At 39.0% G+C, this 14,928-nt stretch overlaps 1 protein-coding gene across 1 annotated transcript in view; it reads left to right on the top strand.

Annotated features, from left to right (window-relative positions):
• The window catches only part of IL1RAPL2 (interleukin 1 receptor accessory protein like 2), a 632,274-nt gene that overhangs the window by 613,143 nt on the left and 4,203 nt on the right, over positions 1 to 14,928 (top strand). Inside the window, exon 9 of the mRNA XM_059678650.1 lies at positions 5,470 to 5,640. Within this exon, the coding sequence (XP_059534633.1) occupies positions 5,470 to 5,640 (171 nt within the window). The remainder of the gene's footprint in view (positions 1 to 5,469; positions 5,641 to 14,928) is intronic.

Genomic DNA, 14,928 nt, shown 5'->3' with positions numbered 1-14,928 from the left:
GCCTTGCTGTTAATCTTATTTGCATCATGTTGATTTTGCTCCATCCATTTTGCTCTTCTTTGTGAGCAACAGCTGTGGCTATTCATAAGGCTTTCTTGGCTGTATACATAAATCTGAAGTGCATTTTTAAAACTGTGGCATCTGCATCACTGCTTGTTTGCTTGCTATCTGGCATCCTAGAGCTTCTGGAGCATCTTACATGGTAGCTTTCAGAGCTCTCTTCCTGCTTTGTCCATCCATCATAAGTTCTTTACCTTTAGTTTATCTTAAAAGGAAATGACTGAAATTGGAAGCGCCCATTTTCCAAAGAATAATGTTCTTCTAGAGTATTAGGTAAAATTTATTATCCAGACATATTGGATATTAACATATATCAAAGACATTCGGTTTGGCTCAGTGGATAGAGCGTCGGCCTGCGGACTGAAAGGTCCCAGGTTCGATTCCGGTCAAGGGCATGTACCTGGGTTGCGGGCACATCCCCAGTGGGGGATGTGCAGGAGGCGGCTGATCGATGTTTCTCTCTCATCGATGTTTCTGACTATCTCTCTCCCTTCCTCTCTGTAAAAAATCAATAAAATATATTTTTTAAAAAAAAGACATTCGTGTTCTTTGTCATAACTTGATTTGGGATATGCAAATATAGCAATATTTTTCTAGAGGAATATCTTTGTAGCATCATCTATACTAAGATACAGGTGACACAAGTAAGGATAGGACCAAGAATATGTGAGTTTAGGCATGGCTGGAGGCCAAAAGTCATAATCAGGACAACCAATGGGACAAGAGTCTAGAAGCCCTGGTCAGATGAAAGAGTTAGGTAGTTATTGCAGATGCCTGGCTCATAGTATATGTTCAACAAATCATGGTTGAATGAATTAATAAGTAGTTGAATTTAACAAAGTTTGTGAGATAGAGAAATTATCAAAGTCAGAGGACAAAAGGTTTGGTCTGATATTATGAACATTGTGGAGTTTGAGGCAGCATGGCCATCCTCCAGGAACAATGAACTGCATTCTGCTCATAGGAATGGAGCTATTTGTCCTTTGGCCTATTTTATTCTTCCAGCTGTGTATCATTGGCAGCTCTGAGTCCCAGGTGAATAATTATAGCTGAAGAAAGTCAAAGGCCTGCAGGTGCATCCTGAGCTCCATTAGAACAGGGGCAGAGGTGTTAGGATTATGGGGAGATTCTTACATTATCATTGCATATGAACATTCTCTCTTCCCAGTGGTGTTTTGTGTATAACAGTGGAATATGTCCCATTTGTTAGCCAAAATGATCTCAACTATTCAGGGCAGCCCATCATGCACATCTGCTTCTAGGCAATAAGATAACCCAACCAAGGTTTATGGAAGCCTTTTCCAGCCAGGAGACATGCAAAAGTGAAGCTCCTGACTTCAGGTGCCATCTTAACATAAGTAACCAGACCGTGGTGAAGACTGGAATTAGAACATAATCTTGCCTCAGATATCTCTAGATAGTCAGAGGGTCCCACCTACTCCTATTATAGAGTATTTATATCTTTACTAGAGGCCCAGTGCATGAGTTCATGCACAGGTAGAGTCCTGAGGGTGGTGGTGGTGGGGACACCATCGGCCCTCTGGCCGGGCAGTGGGATGCCCTTGCCGGCTCCGGGTCTGGATCCATCCCACTGACATTTGTGCCGGTTGTTGGTTGCCATATAGCAGCTGCTTTTCTATACTTTCTTCCTTGTGGCGTGCCTAGGGAGGGGAAGTGGCTGTGATGCCCGAGGCTGACTTCCAGCAGGCTGGAGGCACTGTCGGAATCGTGCTGGTGGTGTTGGTCCATTGGTGCATGGCCCGTTCTCTGGAGATTAGACCTGCAGGACTGCAAAGGGAGTGGCTACCACGCTAGCCGGTGGGCCACGGGATGGATCTGTCAGCTGAGCAGCATTCCCATTGTGGGAGTGCACTGACCACCAGGGGGCAGCTCCTGTGTTGAGCATCTGCCCCCTGGTGGTCAGTGCGCATCATAGCAACTGGTCATTCCAGTCGTTCTGGTGGTTCGGTCGTTCGGTCACTTAGGCGCCTATAATAATAAAAGCATAATATGCTAATTAGACCAGATGTCATTCTGGACATCCTTCTGGATGACCTTCCAGACAAAGCCAAGGCTGCGAGGGCTGAGGCAAGCTGCCGCAGCTACAAGGGCCAAGCCCCTTGCATGAATTTCGTGCATTGGGCCTCTAGTTTATAGATAGATAGATAGATAGATAGATAGATAGATAGATAGATATAGATATAGATATGATACTAGAGGCCCAGTGAATGGATTCATGCATGGGTGGGGTCCCTCGGCCTGACCGGAAATCAGAGCCAATCGGGGCAGTGGCAGGTTGGCCAGGGGGGACAGACCATGGGAGGTTGTCAGGCAGGGGGAGGGGCTGTGGTAGTTTGCCTAGACGGTGGGGGAGGGGCCGCAGGAGGTTGGCTGCAGGAGGTTGGCTATTGGGCCGGCTAGCTGGGGGGAAGGGGCCAAGGGAGGTTGACAGGTCTCCTTGATTGGGGCCCATGGGACTGGCAGGGGGGAAGAGCTGCAAGAGGTTGGTTGGCCAAGGGGAGGGGCCATGGGAGGTTGGGAGTGCACTGATCACCAGGGGCAGCTCCTGCATTGATCGTCTGCACCCTGGTGGCCAGTGCATGTCATAGTGACCTGTCAAGTGGTCGTTCAGTGATTCAGTGGTTCAGTCACTTAGGCGTATATATATACACATATATATATACTAGTGCCCTGGTGCACAAAATTTGTGCACAGGGAGGGGGGGGTGTTCCTCAGCCCTGCTTGCACCCTCTCCAATCTGGGACCCCTTGAAGGATGTCCTACTGCTGGTTTACATGGATCGGGCCTAAACCAGCAGTTGGACATCCCTCTCACAATCCAGGACTGCTGGCTCCTAATCATTCACCTGCCTGCCTGCCTGCCTGCCTGCCTGATTGCCCCTAACAACTCTGCCTGCCAGCCTGCTCACCCCCAAATGCCCCCTGCCACCAGCCTGCTTGCCCCCAAATGCCCCCCACAAGCCTGATCACCCCCAACTACCCCCCATGCCAGTGTGCTCGCCCCCAACTGCCCCCCTGCTGGCCTGCTCACTCCAAATTGCCCCCACCCCGCTGTCCTGATCACCTCCAACTGACCCCCACTGATGGCCTTCTCGCCCCCAACTGGCCCCCCTGCTGGTCTGCTTACCCCCAACAGCCCCGCCCCCCATCAGCCTGATCACCCACAACTGCTGTCCCATCCTGGCCTGATCACCCACAACTGCTCTCCCCTCTTGGCCTCTAACCACCTCTACCTTGGCCCTGCCACCATGGCTTTCTCCAGAAGAACGTCTGGAAGGTCTCCTGGAAGGTCTCCCAGTCTAATTAGCATATTACCCTTTTATTAGTATAGATAGGGGCCTGGTGCATGGGTGGGGGCCAGCTGGTTTGCCCTGAAAGGTGTCCCAGATCAGGGTGGGAGTCCTGCTGGGGTGCTTGGCCAGCCTGGGTCAAGAGCTGAGGGCTGTTTTCAGGCTGTCTACACCCCCTTCAGGGTGGGGGTCCCCACTGGGGTGCCTGGCCAACCTTGGTGAGGAGCTGAGAGCTGTTTTCCAGTTGCCCACAGCCCCTTCAGGGTGGGGGGTCCTACTGGGGTGCCTTGCCAGCCTGGGTGAGGGGCTGATGGCCGTTTACAGCCTGGCCATGCCCCCCAGTGACCCAAGCTCCCAGCCTCTCCTTTTTTTTTCTTTTTTTTTCAGTGCCTCCTTGAGCGGAGGCCAAGGTCAGCTGGAAGCAGGTATCTGGGATTTATTTATCTTCTGTAATTGAAACTTTGTAGACTTGAGCAGAGGCCAGGGCCGACCAGGACAGGCAGGAAGCTGGGCTTCCTCCATCACCCATGGCAACCCAAGCCTCCTGTTCACTCCAGCTCTGTGGCTGCTGCCATCTTAGTTGAGTTAATTTGCATACTTTCTCCTGATTGGCTGGTGGGTGTAGTGGAATGATGATTAATTTGCATGTTTCTCTTTTATTAGTATAGATATATAGATGTTATGCTTTGTTCCCCCTTCAGCAGGTAGAACCAAATCATTAATGGTATAGGTAAGTGGCTGCTTCATTCTGTAAATTACTTTTTGGTCAGGTTTTAACCATATTCTAATCAGATCTGTTTTCAATGGAAAAAGATTGATGTGTTTTAAAAACAAATCTTGAAATGTTTGCCTGCCTTTTTAAAATGTATTTTTATTGATTTCAGAGAGGAAGGGAGAGGGAGAGAGAGATAGAAACATCAATGATGAGAATGAATCATTGAGTGATTGTCCCCAGCATGCCCTCTCCTGGGGATCAATCCCACAACCCGGGCATGTGCCCTTGACTGGAATTGAACCCAGAACCCTTCAGTCTGAAGGCTGACGCTCTATCCAATGAGCCAAGTCAGCCAGGGCTTGCCTGTCTTTTAAAAGTATTATTTGCAAGTATCTAGGTTTAATGAATATTAATAGTTTTATATGAGCCTATGGTCACTACATTAACTTTACTTTTTTTTTTCTACAAATAAGGGAATTTTGAAAAACGATGTAACTTTTTCCGTGTGGCCCTTCTAAAACCAATGGGGACTAATACCTTGAGTAATTATATTCATTAATTTTTTCAGGAAAAATATATATGAAGAGGTCAGCTCTGGGCCAATACAGCAAAAACAGAAAAATATACATTCTCAAAGCACAGTTAACTCTCTGGCTAAATGTGTGAAGGGAAAACCTAATTTGCCCATACTGGAAGGATGTATATTTTGAAATAAAGGCTTCTTTTGGAAGCTGTGTCAAATTAGTTGGCCATGGATTGAACAAGAATAATAGGGAATGCACTTGTATAAAACCCAGCTGCTGTCTCTAATATTTGGTAATGAACTGCTTTTTGTATATGAAGATGACGACACTAACCAACTGGAAGAATGGCATGTGCTGTGAGTATGTGTCTGCAGAAGTGAGGCTGGATTATTTCAATCTTCCACACTCTAGGGCCCAGCCCCTCTTGGATCTCTTGCACATATTTCTGTAAACTAAATGTAGTCTGTGACCAAGTAACAGAGTCAAGACAACTGGCAGAGAAAAAGTTCAAATCCATGTCTTTGGTCTATTTAGTCTTGCATTCAAATACACTGAGCTAATCATTCACACATCACTGAACATCACAAATATGTATAGTTACCAAGAGTCATAAATAATAATTTCCTCTATTATTCTGTCTTGACTACTGCCCATTGCATGAAAGTTTCAGGTCATATCATCATATGACTAGGTTATGTTGAAATGTACTGGATTTGTTATAACATGGCCGATGACTTATTTTTCCAACTACTAACAATAGTTGCTTATTATAGTGCTTATTCCAGCCTGTTAGTGGTTATAGATTTTCAGGAGAGAACCTGCTAATATGTACAACCCTTTTGTTGTTCTTTATATTTAAGACAACAAGGAATATGATGCCTATCTCTCTTACACAAAAGTGGATCAAGATACTTTAGACTGTGACAATCCTGAAGAAGAGCAGTTTGCTCTTGAAATACTGCCAGATGTCCTAGAAAAACATTATGGATATAAACTATTCATCCCAGAAAGAGACCTGATTCCAAGTGGAAGTAAGTACTATCAAGTTTTGTATTTTAAAAGTTTAGTTTCCTTAGGAAGTTATACAGAGGCTTCAAACATTACAGCCAAGTATTTAGATAGTTGTTTCTCACAGGAAATTTTATTAAATTCAAATTTCTCCCCAGTGATTGTGTTCTGACTTTTTAACATCCACATTTTAAAAGGCACTTTCATTTATAGTTCAGATATAGTTTTACGTTGTGCCTTAATAGTATATTTTATTATATTGCCTTTGTGTTCTGAGGAAATGATCCTCCTTAAAAAATAGTCTGTATAAGTCAGCTAAAGTAGTTTCAATGCATTTTTATTCCAAAGCTGGTCTTTTGTCATTGTATTTCTACATATACATACAATCATTGTCACTAATAACTCTGAATTTATGCTTTGTTATTCATTTTCAGATTTATAGAAAAATCCACTTAAATAGGTATGTGAGACCACTGGGAATTGTACTTTCACTGTATATTTAAATTATTATTTAAGAAGTTGTGGATTATGTGGGCTTGAATGATACTTTAAAATTATGTTACACATTGAAAGCTATTTTTGAGCTTTCAGAATAAATTTGGGTCCAAGTAAAAATATATACTTCGTTCAGAATGTTTACAGGGTAAAGTGTATGGGAAATACAGAAAAGCCTAAGAAATGGTCCTAGTCCTCAAAGATCTTAAAATACCATTAAGGAAAATAAAAGTACTAGAATTAATTTGCATGTGAGTTTATGTTAATATCCTTGAGAGGGGAAAACTGAAATGTAACCACAAGTCAGAATATGGTTATTTATATACTTTTTTCTTTAATATATTTTTATTAATTTCAGAGAGAAAGGGAGAAATAGAAACATCAATGATGAGATAGAATCATTGATCGGTTGCCTCCTGCATGCCCCCTACTGGGGATGGAGCCCATAACCCGGGCATGTGTCCTGACTGTGAATGGAACCATGACCTCCTGTTTCATAGTTTGATGCTCAACCACTGAGCCACACCAGCTGGGTCATTTATACACTTGTGACAACATAAATGAAAGGTTATATTTTCAATACTTCACAGTATATAGAATATTTTCACACACATAATTTTTTTTATATCATTGCTACAATAACCCTATGTAGAGAGAAAGCAGGTACTGTCCTCTTACAGATGAGAAAATAAGGCCCAAAAGAATTTTCAGATTAGGCAGCTGGTAAATGTTAGAGCTGGAAATAGAGCGTAGGTATGTTTGCCTCTGGTTCTCACTTCACTAGATCATGCTATTACTCAATAACATTTATTCAGATTATCAGCAGTCCACGCTGGTCACTAAACTGACGGGAGACAAATTGAAACAACTGAGTTCTGGTCGCTCATCTGTTTTCTCAGAGTGCAAATGTGTCTATGTATATATGTGCATGTGTATGTGAGTATGCACATTTACATATTCATAGAAAAGAATAAAGAAAACAGTATTTACCAGTCCATTACTTTCCTGTATCACAAATGAAAAAATTTCCCAAACTTCTTCACATGGCCCTTTGCTTTTTTCTTTCTGTAATTTTCTTCATTTTGATGAATTGACATACCACTTCTATACTGATTAAGCCTTGATGAAAATGCTGATACCTCAATCATTTTTTATTCTTCTGTATCTCTCACCCAAATCTGGTGTCTATTGCATTTTTTCCATTCTCACTTCTACCATTCTAGCATTGGCCTTATTTACCTCATTTTTGTAATGTTGATTACTCTCTACCTTCCCTATTTGTCCTTTCATCCATCTTGTCCGACTAATATGTATACTCCCTTGATCACATCACTCCCCTATTCAACATTCTTAAATTGTTCACCATTTCCTATAAAATAAAACATAACTTTTAGCTAAACACTTCTATAGTCTGGTGTCAACTCAGATTTATTTTCCAAAATTATCTCCTACCATTTTCCCTACTTATATCTTCCACTCTAGTCAAACTGTGCCTTTGATATACCTTATGTGTCTCTGCAATGTTTTTGTTCATGTTAGTATTTTATACCTTTATAAATCCTAGTTGTCCTTCTCCATATAACTGCCTCTGTGGAAAGTCAATAATAATTTATCTAGCCCTTCATGATGTATAATCACTTGTTTGACTATAAATTTTGTACTATTGTGATATTTTATATTATTTTATGTACATTTCCATCTATTTATGTCAGCAAGATTGCAAGCTCCATGAGGCAAGGGACTCTATCTCATTTATCCTCATGCCTGTGTCTTCATCTTGCAGATTAGTTGAGCTCATTGGATGCTTCATAGATGCTTGTTGATTTTGCTTGAACAGTGTTGGTTTAAGACATGAGGAAATAATAAGAATAAAATATGTAAGGGTTTACATTTTCATTGTTTTATATTTTAGTTTTCAATTATACTTTACATTCAATAATATTCTATATTAGTTTGAGGTGCACAGCATAGATTTGTGCATGTCGGTATGTGAAAGACATTTTTTTTTAAAAAAGTGAATATGAAAGCTACAAAGTGGTTTTCCACTGAAAGAAAAAATATTGTGAGCAATTCATAGTGATGGCATCAGTCCTTAAAACAGGCCAATGAATATAGTATTTTTATTTTTTCAGATATTTGTAAAATTAGCTGCAAGGGGTTGACTAATCACTGATTATATTTTAAATACTTCTTTACTATTTTTGCTTCATTTTTAGATTACAATGTAGGTGTTTTTGGTGTTGTTTTTTTTTTTTGCAAGAGCAACTTATTAAATGTAGAAATTCAGTAAAATCTATTTTAGAGTGATATAGCCTAAATTACATTAAAATAACATCATTGCCAAGCAGAATTTATATTCAATGTCAAGTCATCTTGAGTAGAACTCGATGTGGTGCCAGTCTTTCTGCCTTCTTGCATTCCAAAATTGTTGGCTCCATAATAGCCAGTGTTTATCAACCCCACCAAGTGAATAGAAATGGCAGTCTTTATGTCTGAACATTTCATCATCATCTTTATTCTGAACTAGAAAACAATGCTTCACCATTATATGTTAGAAAGGGAAATGAGGACAACGTGGAACATAGGAGATCCACTTACCTGAGACTCAGTAGATGACATTTGCTTATTGTGTAAAGAAGCACTTATTTGTATATGGCTGAGAATGAGACCCAGAGAGCATAATGGGGAGAGAGATGCATCTCAAAGTTATGTCCTCTTAGTGCTCCCAGATAGTCTATTTTGATGACTTGACCGGTCAATTGAATCAATCTGCTATGTCAATTTAGCCAAATAGGTGGTAGAATATTTTACACCTCATTGAGTCAGGTGATTGTTTGGCTGAATTGATTGAAATTAATTAGTTTTTTTGCCATATCATAGACAGGTCTGAACATTCTTCTTGACCATAGGGTGTGAGGCTAATATAAGCTGTATTTCCTATCTCAAAACTACAATAGTTGAGAATATTAACAAACTATCTAAAAGATTAGAGGAGGTTGCCCTGGCCGTTGTCTCAGTTGGTGGGAGCATCATCCCATACCAAAAGTTGGTGGGTTAAATCCCCAGTCAGAGGTGACCCATCGATGTTTCTCTTTCACGTCAATGTTTCTCTCTCCTTACTCTCTTTCTAAAAAATTAATAAAACAAAAAAGCATCCTCAGGTGAGGATTAAAACAAAAAAGATGATAGGAGGCTATCACCTACTATACCTTGGCATTTAAATACTTTAACATAGAAACACCCAAGAAGATGCCATCAGAATGAGCAGAGATTTTATATTCCATAGCAATAATTTTAACTTTTTGAGATTACACAACCATCAGACTGAGCAGGGTCTTGGATCCTGTATACTCAGTGGTGGATAGGGAGACTCCTTTTACAAGTAAGCCATTGAGACAACTATGCAATTTTTAGATACAACCACTGGAGGGTGTTTGACTTTAATCCTTCCTTCCTGAACAGGGAAATTCATATTCTCTGAATTCCAAGTTTGGAGTGTAACCTGCAGAAGTTTTTAAAAAGGCCCTTTGACAATTTTTATTTTCCATCAACATTTCAGAGCTGGCTGAGCAGTCATCATGTCACGATTAACGAGTTTTTCCTTGGCATTTTTAGCATGCATTCAGGAAGTCGATGAAGTATATGAATAATATATTTGATTTACACATGAATGACAGAGTAGAACATTTTGGACTTGGTGTATGTATGTTATTAAAGAAGCTTCTGTGGTCTGTATTTTCAGTCATTGGTACAGATTTAACAGGTTATGCTATATAAATATAGACACATTCCTGTGTGTGGGGGGGGGAGGGAACTAGTTACAATATTATAAGCTATGTTTGTCCCTCGCATATCATTTAAAACATGTTGATCCAAGACTACTCCTGCCTCAAAAAACTATCAATGAGTCCTTTGAGGATTGTAAAATCAAACTTTATAATATTCTTGACCTACAATAATAATTTTCTATGAATCAAATTAAGTCTATGAAATAAACCCATTCATATTTAATGCCTTTAGTTTCCTTTGTACCACTCTCATAGTATTCCAATTCAAAATCATTAATACCCAAAATCATTAACCTTTCCAATGTATACAGTTTTAAAAGCACATGAATGGTGAATGGGTCTCCTTCCCTATTTCTCTCTCTCTCTCTCTCTCTCTCTCTCTCTCTCTCTCTCTCCATCTCTCTCTCCATCTCTCTCTCTGTCCCTCTCACTCTACCAAGAGTTCTCAAACGCTTCAAAAAATCATGGCACTTTCCAAGTTGAGGTGGAAGTGTCTGTACCTTTCTCACATGGCCTACTAGGAAAGTGTCCTTTGGTCATCATGAACCAGCCGAGATGTGAAGATTTGACATATTTTCTCTTAATGCTAAAACTAAAAGTCTTCAGATCTGGATATTATTTTCCTGGCAGTAACCAACCTTTCCATTCTTGGGCATGTGGCCAGGATCTTTCTTATGTTTTCTCAGGTTTGGTGCCTGAATGTGGCAAGAATTCTTACTTTCCAGTAAAAGTTTGGTCTGTCTCTTCCCAGGCCAGAAACATCTGTCCTGAGAATAAAAAAGCAACTTTGTTGCCAACAGGCATCTGAATGTCAGAAATGACAGGCAACCAAAAGAAAGCCTATTTAATAAACAAAACAAAACAAAACAAAACAAAATAAAAAAAAACCCAGCCTACTTAAAACTGCCTAGAGACACAAACTTGAGAAGTAGAGATTTTTTTCACCCCTGCAGCTGCTGGGTTTTGTGGTGTAAAGTATTCTACACAGAGCACATTGTGTTCATGGGGCCTAGTGGATCCTTGAGGAATGAACAGATGTGCTCTGAAGTTGACATGTGACCAACAGAACCCAGCTGTGCAACTGAGATCCTGAGATTGGGGACATTTTTGGATGAGTACCATTTAGGCTCTTGAGCCCATAATATCTCAGTGTTTCTGCAAAGATTTAAGAACATGAAAATATAAAAGTTTATTAAATTGGGCTGAGGGTCACTGATTAGAGGGAGAAAATAGCATTCTAAGATTGAAAATAAAAACAACCCAAACCTATGACTTTTGTTGGCCTTTAAGAAAAACAAGTCAAGTGCTTAAATGTACACATGCAATAATTTAACAATTATAAATTGAGCAAGTTCTGGCTGAATATTGTGGAAAATCTAAAGATGTCCAAGTGGACATTAAATGGAAAAAAAATCCTTCATAGGTTTTAACCTCAATTTCCCCTTTTATTCATAGGAAGAGTATGGGGAGCTCTATGTGAGTTATTCATGAATTATTGCATCTGAGAAAGATACTAGTGAAATAAAATATTATCATACATATGGTTTATCAGCTATGTCTGTTGAAATTATATTTATGAATTTGGCTTCAAGTATCAAATTGTCTTTCCATTTGTTTTCATGTTCAATTTTTCTGAGAGTTTCTCTCAAGAATATTAGTACTCTTTCAGTAATTTAAGGAAAACATAAATAATGTCTGATTACATTCTTGATTTTGCTAGACTTTCCTCACTAGTCCAATCTTCACTTCTTTAATGCTTAGCACTAGCCATCTGATTGTGCTCACAATTAAATGACAAATGACTGGAGAATATATCTGGTGTCAGATGATCCCCAGTCACTTCTGAAGTGAAGCAAAAAAAATTTGTACATGGTCCTGTAGTACTCATTGCCAATAGTTCCTCTAATAGCTGGACATATTGGACACCATTCAAATAAATTGCCCTCAGGGAGTAATAAAATCCTTTTCCAGACAATCTGACGTCTGTGACCTAAAAACTGTGAGGCAAGGGTAACATGTACAATCATTTAACACATTGTGTGCATTTTACTCACTGGGGAAAAAAAATTAGATATGTCCACCGTTCCCTTTACTTTAGAGTCAAAAGAGAGGAAACTACTCCATTGTACACAGGAATGTACTGAAGTCAGTGGACTAAGGTGTGTCATCAAAGTTTGAGGTAAAGGAAGAATCCATTGTTTAGAATTTCAATCAGGAAACCTACTGTTTAGGTAGCACAAAGAACTGGCACCTTTGAACAAAAAAGTGTAGGAGAACAGGATAAATGTGTCTTAACTACTAAAAGAACCACAGAAAAAACTGTATAATGAGCAAGTTGTCTTGTTCATATTTACTAAGATTGCACTGATTGGAATTAGCTTATCTACAACTTTCTAGGATATGAAAGTAATGGAGAAAAGTGAAGGGGAAAGACATTTTAAGAATTCTCTTTGCTACTCTCAACATTCTCTTTCTTTCAATATTCTCCAAATGTGTCCCTTTACCTCTACTCTTGGTGAGGAAGTCTAGAGGGAAGAGAAATAATTCAAAGAAGTGGCAACATTCCAGAGTACATTCTGTCCACTAACATGCTCTCCCACCCACCCACATGTTAAATGCAATAGCAAAAGTAAAGGATTCATTTCCAGAAATGTAGCCTCCAAAGTCAAAACTGTAAATAAATATAATTCCCTACAGTCACAAGGTCTCAGCAAACCCATGTTAACTATTGATTAACCTATTAATCAGAAACAAAACATCTGCCAAAATATTTATCCCAGCAAACTATCTGTGAATTATCAAGCCAAGGACTTGGCAAGGGAGGGGACATAGAAGGTTTTTGTAGGCAAAGCAATATCACACAGTGTTTAGAAAGTCCCCTCCTCACTTCACACACACCTAACTAAGTAAAAATTCTGTAGCCTCAATCTCTGTGTCAGACAACATAGAAAGAATCTTACCAAAGGGAGAATCACAACCCCAAAAGGTTAAGCAGCATCAGCCAAGATAAAGAGTCAGGTTGTCAACCTGTGTAAGTCTTTCAGTAGCTTAGTATTAAATATCATTATTGAAAACGCAGATAGTATTTTTAGTGAGACTACATTATAAAGTACCTCACTGTAAGCCTCTAGTTATACCAGAGACCTATTTTTCCCCAAATATATAGTACTAAATCATACATTTTTCTTTGATACATTGAAAACCTATATTATTTTGCTGGTTTCTCCACACAGGTAATAGGAGGGGAGCCATCTCAGCCACTGTCAGAAACTGTCTTGGTTTTAATTCTTGGCATATTAACCCTTACGTTTTATAAGTATCATTGTTGATAGCTTATCAATTAACTAATGTTCACCAAAAATTAATCGAGTGTTATCTGTTTTGATGCATCCTGTCTCACTCCAATGATTTGTCTGTTTAACTGATAGTGATATACAGAACTACCGTTATAGGCATATAGAACTACTATTATAGGAACTTGGCAAATTAATGAATTATGTCTTTGTCTATAGTCTTTTAAAATTTTTAATGTGCTAACTGTCCCTAATTATGACCCTGACATAAGTAGAAGTGTTAACATAAAACATAATTTATAAAGTTGCTAAATGATTAGTTTAATAAATCAAATGGTTAGTAGGAAGTAGCAAGACCACATGGAAATTCATGATATACAGTGTTTTTCTCACTTGTCTTTCTGCCTATATCTGCAGCAGATTCAGAGCCTGAGATTTAGGGGTATACTGAGTTCTTTCGGAAAAGTATATACATCCCATTAGAAAAATTTATTGGGCCTGCCATTATGTCTGCTTCAATTTTGTTTCTGTATGTCTTCATATAGTATATTTTTTTTGCTTTGTTAATAACTGTCCTATTTTCAACTCACTTTTATATATCTAATCCTACTTTTCTAAATCAATGCACTGGAATTTTATTCAACTATCCCTGGAAGTGATTTTATGTGTCTGCAACAAGCAGAATCCGAAGTAACCGCTTGAGCTAAAGCTGACCCTGGAAGTGATTTTAAAATTGAATTTGTTTTTGATACGGTTTTAGGTAGTCACTTTCCTTGTTTCTTACAAACACTGGTGCTACTGACATATTATTTCTTCACTTCTCTAATAGATATACACCCTAAGGACAATGCATAGTGACAGTGCATTTTTTTTTCTAAAATATTTTTTCTAACTTCCTGTCAAAAGGAACAGTATAGATAAAAGGAAAAGATTCTTTGAAGGTGCACTTAAATGTGAAAAATGAATTTATACCAACTTAAGAAAACTTATCAAAGAGAATTTTTTTTCTTTACCAAATTATGAAGATCACAAATAAGTTAAGTGTAATTAGCTTCGTTTAATGTCTGATAATCTGGTGTGGTTTCACAGCCTTGTCTAGAGAAGCAGGAGGCTATCAGACACAATCCCCTTTAGTTTATTCTGTCATTGTAAGTTACTTTAAAATTTGTGAAGAAGTAATGACCTTTAATTTAAGCAATATTATATATTTTTGTAGAAAAAAAAGAGTATTTTAATAGATTCCTGTTACTCAGTTGCTAAATTTGCCCGAATAACTCAGGGCAAGGTATAGCGAATATTCATATGTGCTGTGGATTTAATTTTTTGAGGGGCGGGCGTTTCTTTATAATTTCTTCACGATAATAAGCTTTCTAAAATGGTCTCTGGAGATTTCTAAAACATTTCTAACAAAGCCACAGCCCGTGGGTAACACCATTGCCTGTCAGAAACCACACTAGCCATGGATGACCAATATCTTAACTCGATACACCTTTTTGCTTAGTTTATTTGGATCTTTTCCAAGCCTACACACCTTATTGATCTCTAATTCAGGAACAGCAAACTTTCTCTGTAAAGATCCAGATAGTAAATATTTTAGGCTTTGTGGGTTATATATGGTCTCTGTTACATTATATTCTTATTTTTACTCTTTTACAACACTTTAAACATGTTTAAAAATCATTCTTAGCTCACAAACCATACAAAAGCAGGACATAATCCTAATGGATTAGGCTCC

The sequence above is a fragment of the Myotis daubentonii genome, chromosome X, assembly GCF_963259705.1.
Source record: "Myotis daubentonii chromosome X, mMyoDau2.1, whole genome shotgun sequence".
NCBI classification, from domain to species: domain Eukaryota; kingdom Metazoa; phylum Chordata; class Mammalia; order Chiroptera; family Vespertilionidae; genus Myotis; species Myotis daubentonii.
The sequence above is the reverse complement of the archived record's forward strand: the minus strand, read 5'-3'. Positions and strand labels throughout refer to the sequence as shown.